This window comes from Mus caroli, chromosome 1 (genome assembly GCF_900094665.2).
Source record: "Mus caroli chromosome 1, CAROLI_EIJ_v1.1, whole genome shotgun sequence".
Taxonomy (NCBI): Eukaryota; Metazoa; Chordata; class Mammalia; order Rodentia; family Muridae; genus Mus; species Mus caroli.
This window is the reverse complement of record NC_034570.1, coordinates 126,430,278-126,451,224: the sequence shown is the minus strand read 5'-3', so window position 1 is coordinate 126,451,224 and position 20,947 is coordinate 126,430,278. Positions and strand designations below refer to the sequence as shown.

At 43.5% G+C, this 20,947-nt stretch overlaps 1 protein-coding gene and 1 long non-coding RNA gene across 7 annotated transcripts in view; one reads left to right on the top strand and one right to left on the bottom strand.

The window, feature by feature from the left end:
- The window catches only part of Ppp1r12b (protein phosphatase 1 regulatory subunit 12B), a 202,899-nt gene that overhangs the window by 106,228 nt on the left and 75,724 nt on the right, over positions 1-20,947 (top strand). For 5 of the 6 annotated variants that reach the window (XR_002377805.1, XM_021161359.2, XM_029477941.1 and 2 more), the window contains 5 exons: positions 7,677-7,767; positions 12,621-12,809; positions 14,513-14,702; positions 14,783-14,895; positions 16,203-16,244. Coding sequence is in view for 5 of the 6 variants with exons in the window: in XM_021161359.2 (XP_021017018.1) it covers positions 7,677-7,767; positions 12,621-12,809; positions 14,513-14,702; positions 14,783-14,895; positions 16,203-16,244 (625 nt within the window). In the remaining variant the exon portion in view is untranslated. Of the gene's footprint in view, positions 1-7,676; positions 7,768-12,620; positions 12,810-14,512; positions 14,703-14,782; positions 14,896-16,202; positions 16,245-20,947 lie in introns of those variants that run through there. The other variant, XM_029477947.1, reaches the window with a different exon arrangement.
- Positions 4,043-18,338, bottom strand: LOC110293526. Its single transcript, XR_002377806.1, has 6 exons — positions 18,220-18,338; positions 15,982-16,538; positions 14,711-14,944; positions 11,271-12,961; positions 7,612-7,690; positions 4,043-4,192 (listed from the first exon to the last, which is right to left on the bottom strand). It is a non-coding gene; the product is annotated as an uncharacterized LOC110293526 (long non-coding RNA).

The following is a 20,947-nucleotide window of genomic DNA, read 5'->3' as shown; positions in this document are numbered from 1 at the left end:
ACACACACACACATACACACACACACACACACAAAGCATAGAAAAATATCTCATCATGGAAGCTAGAGTATGTCACAGTGTGTCCTATAGTATATCCCCCTGGCCACACATCTTTACTTGCAAATGGTCCAAGGTTTCTGGCTTCTCAGACACCATCAATATTGAATCCTCAGGCTAATCAAAGGTGCTGCATAAGGGAAACCCAGGTTATCTCAAGAACATTACTGACCCATGCATACATCAAGAGCCAGCTCCATTGTGCTTTCAGTCAAGGTGCCCAATTTCCCAAGTGCTGCATTCGGTGAGGGGTGGGGCCAGCTCTAGTGCTCACAAACCCCCAGGGCTGGCTCACTCTTGGCATTCACCATCAGGGCCAGCTCCACTGTATTGCGTAGGCGTCTGCTTTCCCCAGTGCCGCAGCCACTGAGGGGACCAGGCTAGCTCTCCTGCTATCATGGCTAACTCTATTGACTACTGCAGGTATTGAGGGAGGATGGCAGAAGTCCCTGTGCACCCATGCCACCTCACCACAGATGAGAGGCAGGGCCAGCTCACTAGCTCTCATGACCCCAGGGCCAGCTCTCCCAACTGCCACAGGTGGTGAAGGGTGAGGAGGGGACAGTGTCACCCCCCAACCCACACTACCTCGTGGCAGACAAGTGACACAGCCAGCTCTCCCTTGCTCTTGTCTTCAGGACTGGCTCACCCATGCCCCCGGGTTCTATCTGGGGATGCAGCCTAATGGAGAGTACCTGCTTGGCATGTACAGGGCCCTGAGTTTGATCCATGTACATCTAAAACCAAAACTCTTTCCATTTTCCGTTCTTCTTCTGTAGTGTTCTGTTAACTCAGGCCCTGCCATTGAACCTGTGGCTCTCATATCCCCTTTCTTCCCCTCCCCCCAAGGCTATGCTCTGCTGTTATCACCAGGTCACTGGCTCCTACTCAGACCTGAGACTGTGCTCCATGAAGTGTGCCCCCCACCCAGCTCCCCGGGAAGCCTCTTAATGCCTTAACTCTCCTGTGGCGTTTCATTCCTTAGCCCCTCAAAGAATATCAGGTTTTCTCTCCAGAAGAATTTTTGGAATCTTTGGTCTTGAATATTGATTATCAGTGTGTACATCTTCTGAGAAGATTCTGCTCAAGATCAAGGCTTCATCATCTTTATCTATAGTATCCGGGGTAGATAAAACAAAAGTAAGATGGGAAAACGACCAGAATGAATGAAAAGGAGAATGAATGAACCAACGCAGTGCCAGCTAAACTAAGAAGGAGTAGGATACCAAATGAATAGGACTTTAGCGTAATAAGGCACAGAACTGGGGGTCATAACCCAGTTCCATTTTTCATGCATAACCTTAATTCAGTTCACTAATTGTTTGGAGTAACTGATAGAGTAGGCAGGATGCTATCTGTCAATGCTGTGATGACAAAGAAAAACACCACATTCTTAGGACTGTAGAGATTAGCATTGGACAGATAGAATGTTTTCTCTGCTGTTGGACACGGATACGCTCTCTGTGTGCCTGTGTCTCTCTGTCTCTGTCTGTGTCTCTCTCTCACTCTCACTCACACACACACACACACACACACACACACACACACAGAGTACTAATGACACCACTGCTGTGTGTGCTCTTGTTCATGTTTCTGCATATAAATATGCCAGGGTTTATATCCTGGGACTTTCCAGTGTGAAATCTGAGTCTAATGAGTAAGTGCATATTTCTTTCTGTTTACATCTGGGTTACGTTTGAAACATTATTTTGCTTTTCCTTTTTTGCCTATCAAAGAACGATAAAAGTAGCTTTTCCTTGGTTTAAACTCTGATTTCCTTGCTGCTAGTAGAACATTTTCTCTTTTGTTTATGGGCTTTTCTGGTTTTCTGTTTCTTTAATTTTCAGAATATATTTTGCTGATTTGATGACATTGTTTTGTTGTTATATATCTTTTTTTTAAGTTCAGGTGTTTTCTGTTGTTTAATATACTTCTAGCTTCTCTTGTGATGTTTATGATTTTTATCATATAGATAGTCCATCATCTGTTTGTTATCCTTCTTATTAAGATTTGAGTTATTTCTCTGTGTATATGTTGGCTTTCTTATTTTAAACAGCAAGACAGTGATGGTGCCCTGCTCTATTCTGCATTAGGTGATATGTTGGAGACAGTTGGTCAGGTCTCGATGGTGTAGGCTGTGGGCACGCAGTAGAGCAACATGCACTGGCCTTGTTGGCATCGGTAACACCTGCTGTGACCAGTGAACTAATTGTAAAGTGACCTACATGAGCAAAGCGCTGTCATTTGTGAAAGTGGCTTTGGCTCTGAACACTGGCATGATTTTTCTTGAGCAAATGTTCAGAAGGGTGAGAACTCAAGAGTATACTCTGCTGATTGGAGGCAGGTCACAAACGACAACCACATTAGCTGTGCAGCAAAAAAAGAGTCCTCTGAGCCAGAGCTTTGTGCTGTAGAACATGGAGGCTAGAGTAAGGTATCTGACGAGTTTCTCTGTGAGAAGCCAGGCTTTGTAGGCCATACGGGCACCACTGTGTCTACTCACTGTCTGCAGCCCAGCATGGCAGCACCGGGTGCATAGCCCCTGCCTCAATGCTTATCAGTGACTGTGTGAGCCCTGTAGGGGACACATAACTCAAAGATTTACTGTCTGGTCCTTTTCTCCAGGAAAGTGTAGTACTCAGGCTGAAGACTTCACACCACTGACATTTAGGGCCAGATAACTCTGCCTTCCCTATGAAAGGGACATGCAAAATTGTCCCTGATAGCACTAGTCTAGAAGATTCGGAAATGCCACCCTACCCCCTGCTTGTGTCCTCTCTCTACCTGTCTCTGTCTCTGTCTCTGTCTCTGTCTCTCTGTGTGTGTGTGTGTGTGTGTGTGTGTGTGTGTTTGGTTATTGAGGTGGTAGTGTGGGTTCCTCGCTGGAACTTCAGCTCTGATGTCAGTGCTGATTAGCGTGCGCATGGCACATAACCTTTGAACTCAGTCACACTAAACTGAAATCAGACCAGACCTTAATATATTGCATATCCTAGTGGGCTGGTGGGTTAGTTGTCAGTCTGACACAGACCTAGACGTATCTGGGGAAAAGAACTTCAACTTAAGAATTGCTCACATCAGAAAGGCTTAGGGATGTATCTGTGGGGAATTCTTCTGATTGCTAATGATTGAGGAGGGCCTAGCGCACAGAAGACAGTGCCACCCCTGGGCAGGTGACCCTGTGTTATATAAGAAAGGTATGCTGCCTAGGAACAAGCCAGCAAGTGCCATTCCTCTGTGGCCTTGGCTTTAGTTCCTGCTTCCAGGCTTCTGCCTTGAGTTCCAGCCTTGGCTTCCCCAGATGGTAGACTGTAACCTGTACACTAAATAAACCCTTTCCTCCCCGAGGTTGCTTTTGGTCAGTGTTTTGTCATAATAGCAGAAAGCAAACTTAGATGTGGAAGTCTCCCTGCCCCTTAGGCAGCTTCTCAGCCTGAGCAGTGCTTACAGCTTTCCTCTCTCCAGCTTAACCCTTTATAGAGAGATGAAATTTGCCTTTATGTTCCCGTCATGTGTTCTTCTTTATCTGTCTCTTGTCCTCTCTTGGTGTCAGCAGCTGGCTGGGCCCAGCCTCCAGTGAGGCAGTATTTACAGCTTACTTGGGTGGATGCCACAGCTAGGGTAGCCCAAGGGCAGATGAAATAGCCAGAGCAGGAGTGCTGCGCTCTGTCTTCTCTCACATAAGGAAGAACTCTCCCTCTCCCTCTGTCAGATGACAAGCAGTATTGACTGACTTGGTACAGTATATAAAATATGCAGCTAATGGAATGGTATTTTGGGAACTATTAGTGGCACTGGCTTGCTGAGCCCCGGGATTCTGCCCTCCTCCCCTTCCTTTTCCCCTTCCTAGGAACAGCTTCTTAGCAAATTACAGAAGCTCTGCCTCTGGCTTGCTGGGTAGCAGTGGCAGTGCAGGCTTACTCTAGTTTCCAAGGGAGACGGGTGCTGAGACTGCAGCGTTTCCCAGCAGCCACTTACCTTTCTTGCTGTTCTTCTCCGTGCATGTCTTGACCTTCATTCTGCTATGCAGGCCTGCGCAAGAAGGTAACTGTTTTCTGGTAGTCCTCTGCGTCGGGGGGCGAAGGGAGAGCAGGGTGGTATGGGTAAAGGCATATGGATGCAGAGAGTATAAATACTGGAATTAGAAAAAAGGGCTCTGAGGTGCTGTGGTCTGTGAACATCTTCCTGTTTGCTGTACCATAAATACCCTGAAGATGGGAGCCCTAGTACTAGCTCATAAAATTTAAGATTACTGCATATAAAAGCATAAGGTTATAGTAATATTGCCTATGGGAAGCACAGAAGAAAAATGAAAACGTGGAGAAGAAAATGCAGTCAGTTGCTCTCAAACACTCTGTCTTCATGAATTCTGTTCAGTGTGTTTTACACATTTAAGGAGAGAGCTGAGAATGCGTCTCTTCAGACTATTACAGCACTCCAGAGCTGTGCTTCCCAGCATCACAGTCTGTGTTTTTGTATTGCTGTTTAAATTTAATGACAAATAAAGTTAAAAAGAATGTCCTCTGTTGTACTGACCACATTTAAAATGTGGCTGCTGGCTTCTATATAAGACTGACTATTGGACACTTCCATTATTATACAAAGTTCCATTTAAGGAACTAAAGGCCCATAGAAACCCATAGAAACATGGGAAGCTTAGTGCAGTCATACAAGTTCTGAATGTGGATTCAAACAACTGAGCTGAAAATGTACAGGAGAAAAACTATACTTGTTCTTAACGTGTACAGGCAGCTTTCTCTTGTTGTTCCTTAGTTTCACAGCATTTACATTGTATTGAAGTAAGCTAGAGATGACTTAAGGGATCTTTAAAGAGGATGCAGAACATGTCTGCCAATGATTCTACTATGTGATTCTATATGAGACTTGAGCATGCATGGCTTTCGGTACTGGGGGGCAGGGTTCCTGCAACCAAGCCCCCTGGACTATTTAAAGATGGCCTGTTTGGCCAGACCAATGAATAGGCTTTTAGCAAGAAGATAAGTGGCCTTGTTTCCACAATCAACATAAATATGGATTCATTATGGTTAAAGCTGACTGACATCTTGAAAAACACTTTGCCATCTTCTTTATTTTGTGACTAAGAGGCAGAAGAACTTAGCAGTCTTTTTTTCTCCTGTTGTACAATGTTAACCTCCCTAGCCTCCCATGCCATTCTGCATCTGACTGTAGAGTCCGTGTTCTCCAGAGGAGAGTTTAGTCCCTCATACTACTTGATTTTTATGGTTCTTTCACAGCAGCCTTATAAGGTGTCGATGGCCACTTGTGCAAATGTGAAAGCCATCCTGTACCATCAGACTGTTGAGTGAGTAACTCAGACTGGAGTGAGATGCAGAGGATGCCAGAGGAAGCCGTAAAGGTGGCTCAGCTACTCAGTCCTGCTGCTAAGAGCTTTGCATGTAGCTGAACTGTCATGATGCTTTGTCAAAGAAGCAAATGCTTCATTGTGGAATAAAGTAAGGAAAGTTCTGGACGCAGGAGAGCATCATGGTAATGTCTTTTGGTGAATAACCTTGTGATCTTGGCTATTTTTATGTTCCCTTGGGCCTTGGTTGTCTCATCTGCAAGGCAGGGATAATTTTATCATCTCTACCCTGAATCTTAGAACTAGATCAAAATTTTAAGTCCTTTAGGCATTGGTTTACTAAAAATAACTGCTAAGCGGGCAGTAGTGGCATACACCTTTAATCCCTATATTCAGGAGGCAGAGGCAGGTGGATATCTATAAATTTGAGGCCAGTCTGGTCTACAGAGCTTCTTCCAGGACAACCAGTGCTACACAAAGAAACCCTGTCTCAAAACAAAAACTAATGAATGAATGAATGATTGAAAGAAAGAAAACTACTGCTATAGAAGTTAGACTTTATTACAAGGATTTTATGAAAAGTTCTAAACCACCAAAGAAAAAAAAGAAAAAAATCCCTGAAAAAATATTTATTTGCAAAACAGAAAATATAAATAAGCTAACTATTACTGAATTTGAATATTTTACTTAAGACTTCCCTCCCGAGTACACTCAGGTAAATTTTATTACTGAATTTTAAAAGTTGTGTAGCCCAAATGATACATACATTATTACAGAAAGTAGACCAGCAAAGAACATATGAAACCTTAGCTCACAAAGCTGGCAATTAGAAGAGAAAAATCAGAAACCACATCCTTTTATGACTATGAGTGTAGAAATCTTAAGTTATATATATTGTGATACATATTGTATTACATACAATATTGCACTACATACATATATATTAGGTCTGAGGTATGGCTGAGCTGGTCAAATGCTGCCATGTGGGTTAGCAGCACAGCTGTAGTCCAGCGTGTCCTGGCATACGAGGATGAGCAGATCCCTGGGGCTTGCTAGCTACCTAGTCTAGCTGAACCCACGAGTGCCAGGTTCAGCTCAGAACTCTGTTCCAAAATAAGGTGGAGAGTAAAGGAGCCATGTGACATTAACTTCTGGCTTCCATACAGCACTGGGAGTGCACACGTATCTACACATTTGTATCTCAAGCTAAGTGTGTGGCTCAGTGACACAGGACTTGACTAGCATGCCCACACAGGCACAAAAGCAAAAACACAAAATTAAAACACAGAACCTGGGGCCTTCTGTTTGAACCTAGATAGTTTAAATAAAAATTGATGTGGTGTTGCCACACAAGCACGAGGACTTGAGTTCAGGCCCCCAGCACGTTCACTGGGGACGCAGGGTGGGGGGGGTTTGCTGGGTTGTACTGGCCAGCCAGTCTAGCCAATCACTGAGCTCCAGTTTCAGTGAGAGACTCTATTTCAAACAAACAACATATGAGGGCTAGGGAAATGCCTCAGTGAGTAGGAGTGTTTGCCACACAGTGTGCGTACCTGCACTCAGAACCTACGTAAAAGCTGGATGCTTATTTGTAACCCAGATGGCCCTACGGGGATGGGAGGTGGAAACAGGAGAAGCCCCTGGGCCAGCTAGCCTGTCTTATGCAGTAGGAAGGCTAGCCAGTCTAAAATGAGGTAAAGATAAGAAATGGTGCTCAGGTTGTCTCTAACCTCGACACATATGCTGTGCTATGTGTGCACAGTGATATCTGTACTCCTGCATTCATACACATGAATGTGTGAATGCACACGCACACACAGGAGAACAATAAAGACACTTGATATCCACCTTCAGTCTCCACATGTAGACACATGCATCAGTACACACCAACCTTAGCCAGATTCCTATAAGATTGGAAATTTTAGGTTAATTTGATGAGTGGTGTGTAAAGAAGCTTGCTAAACAGTAAGTCCCCTGTAGCGGGGAAGCTGAGAGCAGGGTCAAAGCATGGAGGCTTACCGTCACTGCCCCTTGTCAGCGTGTCCCACAGGTCCCTGTCACAAAGGTATCGAGAGAAAAGAGAGAAATAGGAAGGGAGAGGGAAGAAGCAAAATTCAGTTCTCCTTTTACAGATGGCGGGTGGTGGCACATCACATTTACAAATGTTTGGAGTGCTGTAACAGCATTCAGTGACTGTACATAGCTTTCTGGCCATTTTGACCTCTACTGACCTTTATTTTCAGCATTCGGGAATCCCTTCAGGATGCAGAGCACTTTCTCATTCCTCTCTTCTTAGGTCTTATCTGACTCCTGTACGGGATGAGGAGGCAGAGTCATTACGGAAAGCGCGCTCCAGACAAGCTCGGCAGACACGAAGGTCTACTCAAGTGAGCATGCCCCCCACCTCCTACCCCCTGCCCCCTACTCCCAGTGTTCTTTTGCCTTTCTCCTCCCCAGTGGAAGTGTGTAGCAAGCATACTAAAATGGATGCTTTTATTCATCACAGTTGTCACCACGTCTAAGGGTATACTGTGTGCAATCAAATCGTGTATGGCCGTCTCTACTCATGCCCCCCTCCATTCCTCCAGGCTCATTCCACCTTTGCTTAAGAACTTTTTTTTTTTTTTTTTTAAAGATTTATTTATTTATTACATGTAAGTACACTGTAGCTGTTTTCAGACACTCCAGAAGAGGGCGCCAGATCTCGTTACGGATGGTTGTGAGCCACCATGTGGTTGCTGGGATTTGAACTCTGGACCTTCGGAAGAGCAGTCGGGTGCTCTTACCCACTGAGCCATCTCACCAGCCCCGCTTAAGAACTTTTAAGAAGCCTTGTAGCCCTCCACACGGGACAGCCTCTAACTGGTAGCAGTTCAAAAGTTAAACATAGGCTTTCCATCCAACCCAACACACACAAACTACTCTTAGATAAGTACATGGAAACATACTTTCACATAAGAACTGTATAGAGAATTATATAACAGCATTACATTATTCAAAATAGCCAAAATGTACAACCAGCTCAGTATTGTAATCCCTAGCCCATACAGGGCACTATTATTTGGAATTAAAATGGAATGTTACAGGAGCTGGAAATCATTCTTGGCAGTTAGCACCTGCTGCTCTTGTGAAGGACCAGAGTTCGGCTCCCAGCACTCATATCAGGAAGCTCACAGCAGCCTGTATCTCCAGATCAGGGATCCTTAATGCTGAGGGTGCACCGAGGATGTCTGCCCTCCTCTGGGCATTCGCATACACATGCATAAATCCACACACAGACATACACATGAATAAACAAAATTAAAGTGGTGTTACAGCATGGATGAACTTTGAGAAAACATTTCAAATAAAACAAAGAGCCCATTTGTGAGGAGTCCATTGTGCGGTGTATCCAAAATGGCATAGCCAGGGAGAGGAAGAGAGGGAAAGAGGGAAGGAGGGAGAGGGAGGACTGAGGGATGGAAGGACGAATGGAGGAAGGGAGGGACAGACATGCTTAGGGTTCAAGGAAGAGGAATGGAAAGAGACTCTACTGGCTGTGGTTTTTGGGGGGATGATGAAAATGTCCTGAGAGTCGAGAGCAGTGACGGTGGAAAAGCTCAGAGCATCCTGATCAGAGCATCAGCTCACATACAGTAAAAAGAGAGTTTATATTTCAGTTAGAAAAAAGGTCTTTTACAGGAGCCATGAAAGTGACTTAAGGAAGAATGTGATGTAGCTCACACTATTTGCAGAGATTGGTGTAGGTAGAAGATGTTTGCCAAGCCAGGAAACCAGAAGACTAGTTAGGAAGCTGTTCAGAGACATCCCAGCTGAGGAGCGTGGCGAGGGCAGGACCTCAGGCAGCACTGGCCTTGAGTGTGGAGGGAAGCCTCAAGAAGGGCAGTGGAGGAAGCCGAGAGAGCAAGGAAGCAGAATGAAGAGAACGCCAGAAGACAGCAGCAGCATTGGAGATGAATGGAGACCTGTGTGGCAGAAAGGCGTGGTCTTTATTTCTTTATTCAGATGGTGTAGAAGGAGAGAGCGCTAATGACTGGGAAGGGGGCATCATACAATATAGCAGAAAGATTGTGTCTGTCTTTCCTGACCTCCCAGAATGGGTCTGTGTGTCTCTTCTTCCCATGGCATCTGTTCTCCATGCAGCCATGACTGTTCGTTGTTTCTCTCTCATTCTAGTCAATGCACACGAGAAAACTTGGCCAGCTCTACGTTTTTAAGTTTATGTTTAGCGGCGTCATTGAGTAATTCCCATCAGCACTGTTCAGCTCCAGAATGTTCTTCATCTTTCCAAACTGAAACTCTGTATCCATCAAGCAATCACTCTATGCAAAGCAAGCAGTATTCCCTTTTCTCTCTCTCTGAGTTTGACTGCTTTATGAATCATATAAATGAAATCACACAGCATGTGTCTCACATGTCTGACTCATTCCATGTGACATAGTGCTAGGTTAATTCCTGTTGTTCATGTGGAATCAGTTCACTTCTTAAGTCTGTATGTATATGCCACAATTTATCATCCACCTGTTAGTGGACATATAGATCCCACAATAAGCCACCGTGCAAAAGCTGTCCACAAGCCTCCAGACTCTGCTTCCAGTCCTTTGTGGATATACAAATATATATGTGTGTGCTGGCTTGTATGATAATCCTGTTCTTAATACTGAGGATGTACTATTCTCATAATAGCTGCCCTGCTTTCCACTCCTGTCGCCATCCACAAACATCCACATTTCTCTAGATCTTTCTCAACATTTGTATTATAGTTTGGAGGATTTTTAATATAATAGCCACTCTATTAAATATGAAGTAGAAGACTGACTGTAATTTTTTTTTTACATTTTAATTTTTTTTATGGGGAATCACACATGGAGTCCAGAGGATAACTTGTGGGAATCAGTTCCCTCCTTCTACCATGTGGATCCCATGTGTCAAACTCAGGCCCTCAGGCATGGCAGCATGTGCCTCTACACACTGGACCATTTAAATAGCCTACTGACTATATCTCTATTATCATCTTCTCCTTTAGTGTACAGTAGATAAATAATCAGAATATGTATGCATATAGATAATTGAATATATCGATGAGTGAGAAATAATAGTCTAGGAATATAGAATATTCTTATATGGTTTTAAATTTATTTATGAAGAGGCGGAAAAAGGTATCTGGAGAATGACTTATAGTTAAAAGTGGAAGAGCTAAAGATGCACAAGTGTCTTGTAATGAAAGCAGGCCTGGTGGGCAATGCTTGCAATCTCAGCATTTGGGAGGTGGAGGCAGTGAGAGCAGGAGTTGAAGGCCAGGCTCAGCTACACAGTGTAGAGGTCAGCCTGGGCTACATATGAAGGGAGGGGGGAGGAAAGAGAGAAAGAGAGAAAGAAAGAAATGTTGTAGAAAAGGACTCAGGAGAGAGAGCCAAGGTCCACATCAGAACAGGGAGGATCTTGAGACTCCTCAGAAGGTGTGTATGACCTCTGACCTCTGAAAACATTTTTTTAGGTTCTCAAAGGGACATGGAGTCCACAGGAGAAAAATTACCCAGAAAGAAAACCTCCAGTTCTGTACTGTGGCAGATGGCCCAGGCTCTGCCTTCTTCTCTGGGTCTCACTGCCCTCAGTCTCCTCCCACTTCCTCAGCTTTGCTAAGCTGCTGATGGACACCGGCATCATTCCAACCTCCTGTATCTGAGGCTTTGGACAGGCTCCTTTAACCACAATACCTTTTGCCCCTCACACCCGTCCAAGGAAGCACAAGCTAAGGTCAGAGGGCAACTTCATGTTTTAGTCATTGCCTTCTGGAACTGAGGCAGGGTCTCTTGCTCACCGCTGATCATAGCAGGCGAACTTGCTTCCCAGCAGTCTGTGCTTCCCATCCCGCCATGGGTGTGTTTACCTGGGTTCTGTGGTTCCAGACTCTGGTCCTCAGGTTCATTTATCCCTGTGCTGTTCTCTCAGGTCCCAGGGTTTCTATCTTCATGTGTACATAACATCTTACGATCATCTACTTTTTTCATGTAATTTCTGGTGGATGAAACGTTTCTTGAAAAGGTGAGCGAGGCCAGCAGCTAAGAGTGCTTACTGCCCTTACTTACCGAAGGCCCAGGCTCAGTTTCCAGTGTCTACACAGTGGCTTACAACCACCTGTAACTCAAGTTCCAGAGGATCCAACACCCTCTCCGGCCTCTTCTGTAGGCTCCAGCATGCACATAGGGTACATCAACTCTGCCAGCCTCACACACATACCCATAACTGAAAATAAATCTTTGAAGAAAGTTTCTTGAAAAGAATTTCTTGACTTGCCTCTGTAAGTTTAAGTGCTTAAAGATATCAGTTATTTAAAAGAGTGAATAAAATTATGAATTAGCTATTTTTTTTTAAAGGCAACGATGAGACTAGAGAGGGAGTCCTGCAGTGGAGGGTGCTTTCTGGTCTTGCAGAGAACCCCACATTGTCATCCCTTACTCCAGCTTCAGGGGATCCGGCATCCTCTGCAAGCGGTATACTTGTATACATACATAAGAGCATACATATACATATAATTTTTTAAAATAAAAAGGATGCTATGGGTTTAGTAATTAGTGCCTGCCTTCCAGCTTTGGGACATGGTCTCCTCCAAAGCTCTGAAAACATACACACTCTACGGGAATAATCTCACTCTCTCCTTAGGGCCGTCCTGCCCAGGTCTACCATTTGGCTTTGCCTCTGTCATACTGCTCCAGTGATCTCAGGGGGAACAGTAGTTGTTGGCACATCTCTGTGTGTTTCCTAGAGTTACTCAGGAAATGACAATAGAGAAAAAAAAAAGCCAATATAGCATTTCAGAAAGTTTGGTTGTTTTAACCTAGCTATGAATTTTCACCTTCTTGAACCAAGTTTTAAAAGTTTGGTTTTCCCAGTATTTACTGCTCAGAGAATAAGAGGATAATAACCATTTGATCTTGGGAGAGGATGAAGTGCACTCAGACAACTGAGCACAGTTTGGTGTGGACCAAGTACATCTGTAACAGTGGCTGTCACTGCTGACCTATTTTTGGAAGATCAAGTTAGGAAAGCTAAAGTTTTAGTTCAGAGTGTACACAGATTTAGGTCTGCGTTCTCTGTGCACCTCGGTGATTATTTTAGGCATGTGTTGCTAGAAATGGCCTGTTGGGAGATTTATTTGGGTTTTTTTAGGGGCAGTTTCTCTGCTCGAGAATTCTGTGTGTTAATGTGAAACTGTCTTTACCACTTGATATTTTCCCAGGGTGTTACCCTAACAGACCTCCAAGAAGCAGAAAAGACTTTCAGCCGTTCGAGGGCGGAGAGACAAGCTCAGGAGCAGCCTGGTGAGAAGCTTGAAGATCCTGGTGGCCTTGAAGGAAGCACCAAGAAGCAGGAGCCATCAGCAGCCCCAACAAAGGGAGCTGGTGAGGGCAGAAGTCTGGAGGAAGAGGTGAGCTCTTTTTGCTAGCATGCTCTGCCCACAAGCACGATAATTTAGTGAACCTTCATAAAGTGGTGACTTAAATGCTATTCTGCCTTGAAGTGAACAATTCCTGGAAGACACTGTGTGTTTGTAGCAGTCTTTGGTGCAGACCTGTCTGGCTGAAAAAGAAAACAAAAAACAAAAAAACGAAAGGATTTTAGTTCTTTAACTGATCAGTTTTCTCCTCAGAGTTAACTAATGCTTTTGAGTGAATGTCTTACTATTCTTTAAAGAGAGAATGTAGTATAATAATAACATACTAAGAGATAAGTGTTTTTATGCCAGACACTGTTTAAGGCATTTGAAATATATTAATTAGCATAATCCTCAGGAGACCCGTCTGAGATTGATATTAGCATTCCTATTTCATAAATGAGATAATTGAGTCCCACGGGCTGAGTAACTTACCTTACACTCGACACGTGGAGTAGTCAGCCAGAAAGGATTTGAATATAGGCAGTCTGGCCATACAGCTTGGTCAACATTAATGTGTTGTTTCCTAAACTCCTGGGAGTCACCATCTGTGTGGACATGTGTCTAGTGGAGGTGACATTCGCAGAGAGGGCCAAGGGTATAATTAGGGCAAACATGTTCCTGGTCTCCATGGTAACCGTTGTCCCCATCACTGTCATCACCGCTCCTTCTCTCTCACTAGTGTCCCAATGTAGGCCTAAGAGTGACAGGTAGTGTAGTGGCAACAACGAGGTGTCTCACTTGATGGCGCTCTGAGTGCTAAGTTTGGTGAACTAATATTACCATGCATCTCGTTTGTTAAGTTAATGTTTACCGAGTACTGGTTCCCAGATGGGGTTCAGGTACCTAACACACACTTTCTAATTCAGCTCTCACCATCCTGGCTGAGGATGGCTTATCCCTATTTTACAGATGAGGAGGCTGAAGCCAGAGAAGTTAACTTTTTCAAGTTCACACAGTTACTGCCTGCAGAGGATAGACTTTAAGCCAAGTTCTACCTCATTCCAAACCTTTTTTACTTGGTTGTTTCTGTCTTTATAGTTTATAGATTTAAAGGTTCATAACCTCCACATTGCGAGCCTAGAAGACTCTCCAGTTAACTATGATTTACTCAAAAAAAAAAACCAAAAAAACAAAAAAACAAAAACAAAAAACAAGAAGAAACCAGACATTTTTTAGTTTCAGGAAAGTGGTTTGGTGGTATAGCCTTCCCTAGTGTGTGTCAGGCCTTGGTTTGGTGTCTAGAACATGAGAGGAAATGAGCTTTTCAGCAAGTCTTATGGCACGCCCATGTCATCCAGACGTTTGCTCTCTGTCCTCAGGCCTCCACAACTCTTGTTCCCTCCCTCACACTCCTGAGCTTTTTATTTCCTGTGTCCCCTGCCTTTGAGCACTCCATCTTAAAAACACCACTGTTCTTCCCATTTTCAAGATCAAAAGAATTTTTATTAACACTGAGCACTTTAGTCATTTTAGCAACAGTGTCTCAGCTGCTGCGGTCATGATGGAATGCTCAGAGTAGGAGCGCAGAAGCTGCTGGTTTCTGACCACTTACTAACTCTGATGCAGCTGAAAGGCACCGACTGACCATCAGCAGTTAAGTCTCCTGAATATTGCAAAGACCCATTGTGAGGATCCCTAGTGTCTTTATCCTTTGAATTTGACCCCTAACATCTCATCCTGTGAATTATTTCCAGCCTATCTATCATCGCCTAAGGTATCCAACTCAACCAGACAAACCCACGACACCAGTTTCTCCTTCTGCATCAAGACCCTCACTATACACTGGTTCTCATCTACTGCGCACAAGTAGAGCTTCAGTCCCTGATTCTGAGAATTCAGAGACTACCACACACGCCACAGCGGCAAAGGAAATGGACACCAGTGGTATGTACAGCTTCAGAAGTCACTCCCCAGGGTGCATGCACAGGCTTTTAAGATCCACATTGTGTGTTATCTTTGGGCAGAGAAAGAAGAAGCTGATCTGGATGATCAGTCCTCTAACAGGCTGTCTGTCCGGGAGAGGAGAAGAGCTAAAGATAGGCGAAGAGGCACGGGCATTAACTTCTGGACAAATGACGTAAGTAGTCTATGGGGCACACCATATCACCTGTGGCTGCCAGCCTTTTCTGTAGAGATCAAAAGAAAGAGCACCATGAGATCCCATGACTCTCATAGAGATGGCAGAGAACTTTTACTAAGAAAAGACTCTTGTAGTATGGGACTTATTCCGTGTATTTCTGCTAAGTGCCTAGAGCAGTCCTGAGCACAATATAGGCCCTGTAACTGATAAACGATTGTGAAAGCTGGAGATTTGCAGCTATCGTGTGAACAAGCGGATATATTTGGCAAGCTTTAGCAGTCCTCTCTAATGGTCCCTGAGAGTCATGGAGTCAACAGTATCTTAAGACTACCTATAAGCTAAAATTCTATTTTAGGGTAATAAGATTTTGAAGGATGGGACTGGAGAGACGGCTCAGTGGTTTAGAGTCCTTGTTGCTCTTCCAGAAGAACCAGGTTCAATTCTCAGTACCCACATGGTGACTCACAGCCATCAGTAACCCCAGTTCCAGGGATCCAACAGGCACACACATGGTACACACACTTGCATGCTGACAAAACACTCAGATGTGTAAAGGGAATGCATCTTTTTGGAGTTTGGGGGGGAAAAACAAAACAGTTTAAAAACATTTCAAAGGGCTTAAAATCTGTTAAGTTGACACAAATTTATCTGACTCAGGATGACCTCTATGGCGGGAAAAGGATCAAATTGTAGAAAACAGGTCACCACTTACTAACTACAAACACACACTGTACTTTAATGCATTCCCACCATAGCTGCTTCTAACCTTCTCATTCAAGCCTGCTACTAGCATTTTTAAGCCAAATGGCCAGCATCCTAACCCAGGGGCCCCTGTTCCTAATGACCAGTTTGAAAGTTAGGTAAACCATTCAGTGTGTCAAGAAATTTAATAGTAGTTATCCATTACAGACTATCTTTAGTGAAAAGGCATTTCCTTATCTTAGGACTAATTCATAGTGTTTTGGATTTGCCAGTGGGGATTGACCTCGGACAAACAAACACTCTACCAAGAAGCTGCATCTGCAGACCGTAGGCTAATAACTTTTGACAGAGTGAAATGAAGTCTTGCTTTTTGAAAAATACCTTTTCCTTGCTGTATTTGATTCAACATATTTTACCACAGTGATGCTTCTAAGCCCCCTGCCTGTGGCACGTGTTGAAAGTGGCACTGGTGGCATCACTTGGCTTTCAGTCTCATTGCCCACAATTGAAAGGCCAAGTGTAATTTGTAGGAGCTGAGCTTGCTGTTTTCAGAGAGGTCTGTGACTATGGTCCCTATGGCTTTCCTCATCTTTCCATTTCAGGAAGATGAAACAGATGTCTCTGAAGAGGTCAAAGAAGCATTGGTAAGTGACTGACCGACCAGTGACACACAGTCCCTTCAGGGCTGTCTTGCTTTGTGGCATACAGTTTTAGGAGATGAGCCGCTCTGGGCACATGTGTGTTGAGGGTGAAGATGAACATTCCTCTGTGAAGTGAGGCAGGCCGCTCACTAGTGCTACTTTTTCCTGTCCTGGAGCACTGCTCACATCTTGAACAGCTTTCTAGTATTAGGCTGTGCTAGCTGCCAGTCACCAACGCTGATACAGGCTCTGCTTGTTGTGTCTCTCGACTATTACTTTGGATAAAGTACTCAGAAACTGTTGGAAGAAAAGAACAAAGTAATACAATTTCTAATGGTTCTCCTCTAACGGAGAAGAAATAAATATAGAGAACATAAAATTTGAGGCTGTTTAAAAGTTATTTATCTTTATCTTTGAGTGAGGGCAAGCACCTCACCTCTTTTGTAACTTGCCCTTTTGAAGCCAGGCACCTGTGTCCCTCTACAGTGAAAGTCCTATACCCAGCATTACCCATCTGAGCGACTTTCATACCCCTGAAACACTGAGCTATTACTTACAGGAAAGAGGGAATTTGGTTTTGGTAAACATTTATACAAACCCATGTCCTTCGCTTTTCAAAGCATGGAAAATCATAGCCTGCTAGCGCTGTGCAGTACTTACACTCAGAATATACCTCATGATTGTTACAGAAATCAGCTAGCTCATTTTACCAATATAGACATAAGTAGTAAATCCTCATTGTTCTATCTAAATAGTTAGAACCCCAAACAGTAGTTGTGTGGTGGCATGTGCTTATAATCCTTTATGAGTCTGTGGTAGGAAGAGCACAAGGTTTTTACTTTTGGGGGGTGTGTGTGTTCGTATGTTGGGGATAGGTGTGGATACATTTGCATATGTGTGCACAGGCTTTAATGTTTGCAAAAGGATTTCTCACTGAACCTGGAGCTCATTCATTACTTTAGACAGGCTGGTTAACAAATTTTATGAATCCTCCTGAATTCCCCCCCCCCAAGTGCAGAGATTATAGGTATGCAGTGCTGTCTGACCTTTGTAGACACTAGGAATCTGAACTCAGATCTGCTTTACCAGTTAAGCCATTCACTAGCTCCTATATGGCAAATTTAAGGTCAGAACAGGCTACGTAGAGAGAGACCTTGTCTCAAATGGGAGGGGGAAGGCTAATTAATAATAATATAGGTAAGAATTGTCTTCCTTGATTGATGTTGAGGCTATGTTACAAAGATGAATTATGTTGTTTCCAAATAACACAGAAAAATCGTGTGTGTGTATGTGTGTGTGAGAGACTGTGCATGTATGCCAGCAACTTTCTTCTTTAAGGGATTTGGAAAGGCTTTTAAAAGAGGCAGAAAGGTTCCTTTGGGAAATTGTGCTTAAACCAAAATCTGAGTAATAGATTACAAAGCACTGGAAAGGCCCAGAATCCCCATAGAGTTAGTACAGGCCATTTAGATCCTAGGAATTACAAGGCAGATTTTGTTGTCATAGAACATCTTTTGCCAGTAAAAAAAAAAAAAAAAAAAAAAAAAAAAAATCTCTGTCTGTAGTAAACTTCTTGGCACTGGAAAACCTTAGCCTAGGGTACGTGAAGTAAGAAGAATTAAAGTGATCTTGATACAGTGCTTAGAGAATTTCTTTTAGGGAATTTCCTCTTAGAGCATTTCATTTTAAGACTGTTGAATTAAATCCATGGAGAAGACTTTCTGGTCTGTGTAGAAAAGCATGGACTACTAAGGCTTGACACAAAAGTTATTTGTCAGGTAAAGAATATCCCATTTATCCAATCATTTGTGGATCTAGTAGTGTTTCCCATATATCAGGTAGACTCCAGTGTTAATCTAAGCAAACAATACCTCTAGCTGGATATCTAGGTGTCTTAGTGAGGGTTTATACTGCTGGAAGAGACACCATGCCCAAGGCAACCTTTATAAAGGACAATATTTCATTGGGGCTGACTTACAGGATCTGAGATTCAGTCCATTTGCATCATGGCAAGAAGTATGGCAGTGTGCAGGCAGACATGGTGCTGGAGGAGCTGAGAGTTCTACATCTTCATCTGAAGGAAGCCAAGAGCAGACTGCCTCCAGGCAGCTACAAGGAGGTCTCAAAGCCCACCCCCACAGTGATGCACTTCCTCCAACAAGGCCACACCTCCTAATACTGCCACTCCCTGGGCCAAGCATAGTCAAACCACTGACACTAGGGTTGGCCCAAGCACCTGCCACGAGGCGCCATTTCCCTGCTCTACCTGGAGTTCTGCAAAGGAAAGGCTCCTGCTGAGTCAGCCTAGGTGAGGCTGCCTTTTAAAAATAGCCTTGTGTTTGCATATTCCATTACTTGGTATCCATTCTCCTTCCTAGCTCACTCTTTGCTAATTCTAGTCAGCATTTTCCATATGGGCTCACAGAAGAAATACTTAGTAATGACCCAGAATAAATTGTTACGATCCTACCTAAAGATAGTTAGTAGTATCTAATGACCCTTAGGACCACTCTCTCTCTCTTTCCTATAACATATTGTCCCTCCATTAAGCAGTAAAGTTGACTGGGCTTCACAGCATCCACTGTGCTAGTCAAAAAGGGGGACTTGCTGTTGAGGTCGTCCTGTTGCTAATCAGTGTGGATATTACTGAAAAGCCAGGGCAGTTCTTCCCTCCTTGGCTTTGGTTCAGTGAAACTGTATCTACTATTGCTCTTCTCTCCTTCTCTATTGGCAATACTTACTGTTTTTAAAGTTGACCCCCGCCCCAAGACTCTGACATCTGTTTGTCAACTGAAATGTCATTTATAGCTAATAAAATATGTAAATGAAAAATGCACCATTTAAGGAATCTTGACCTGTACCTGCCAGGGTAACTACCACCTGACAGGATATGTAACCTTCATCACCTCATAAAGTTTTCTGTTGTCCATTTTCAGTCAATTCTTTGATGCAAAAGACCATTTTTCTGATTTTTTTCATCCTAATTTTATATGGACACATTCAGCGATATTTAATTTTAAGAAAGTAACTTCAGTAGTTATTATCTCTACCATATGTCTCCACTTGGGATTAGAGCAAGATGATTCCCAGTCTATATGATTCTTTCCTCTCTTTTTAAATATTTAGGAAGATCCCTTAGTGTCTGGCCACCTGCCAGTAGCACTGTATGGCTAAGAAGGCCATCTGTGTGACCTGAGCTCTGCTGATGTCACTAAAATCCATCCTCTCTTTAAGTACTGATGAAATTGTAACCAAGATTTATTTACATGAGATTCATAGCCAAGGACAGTGCAGATGTTTTCTCATGCACAGAGTAGATGATGAAGAAGACAGTCACATGTTATTGTTCTTGTGTCTGTAAAGAACACAATAAGAAGTCTACAGACCTTGCTTAATAAGTAAATAAATGGTCACAACCAACCCCACTGGTCAATCCACCAGCTAGAGAAACTGGCACAGACTGTGTAACCTGAAATCTTAGTTCCCCCTTGTTTAAACAGTTCAGTTTCATAGCTGCATTAGGTAACAGGTCGTCTCTGGAAATCTTTAGATACCTTGTCTTACTAAGTCAGAAACCCCTGGATTAAAATGTTAATATGAATGCCTGTATTCCAGAGTGTGCGTGATGCTCTCTATAGAGCAGTCCTTCTCTATCCATGGGGAATGGACACCTAAACCCCCAAGGGCTGCCTAAAATTGAAAGTAGAGCTGTACGGTCTGTGCTATGCTTTCTCTTGTGAACCTCTGATTTTAGCCTGCAAGTTGGTCAAGGTAAGCAGCAATAAAATGGAGTATTTGTAGCTGTATACTAAATAAAATGAACATCATTACTCTTATATTGCAGGATATCACTTAGTAAAATAAGGGTGACTGGAGCGCAGGTACTGGAATCTTGATGTCTTTGAAGTTGAGCTGATTGCTAAGAAGGCTCTGAAATGACTAGGGGGAACATGGCAGATCCTGGACAAAGAAATAATTTGTGTTCCAGGCAGGACAGAGCAGGATCGTGTGAGATTTTAACACACAAGTTTTAAAATGTGTGAGTTGACTAGTCTGGAATTTCCACTTAATATTTTCAAGACCGTCTGACTATAAGTAGCTAAACCTAAGCAAAGCTAAACTGCAACAAAGGTCTGAACGGCTGTTGTGGTGGGGGCAGGCCAGAGTGTGGGTGGCTACTGTGGTGAGGTCACCCTAGAGTATCCGCTCTGGACAGAGCAGCCAGAGGCACAGTGCTTGGATCCTTTCCATCTGTTCCTGCCTTCATCTCTGGCCTGTCTTTTGCTTGACATGAAGTTTGCTTGTTTTTCCCCATCTGCTCTTGTGGGGCAGGCAGTCTGTTTCCCAGCCCAATCCTGTTGTATAATTGACTTTATCACTAGAGGGCACAAGTAGTCAGCAGAAAAGACTTTAGTGAGCAAGCAGAGCGATGCCCTAAAAAGCAGCAGAACCAAAGACAGATTGCTTTTGTTCTAAAGGAATTGTTGAAGAAGCTTATTCAGTATAGTAAAGACATTTCCCTTGTAACTTTTTGTGTCATGAGTTACAAGATAATTCAGCAGTAACTTGGTTCAAGAACCTACTCTCATAGTTAAAAAAAACTAAGGCCTCCACATCCTTGCCAGAATCTGCTGTCACCTGAGTTTTTGATCTTAGCCATTCTGATTAGAATCTCAGGGTTGTTTTGATTTGCATTTCCCTGATGA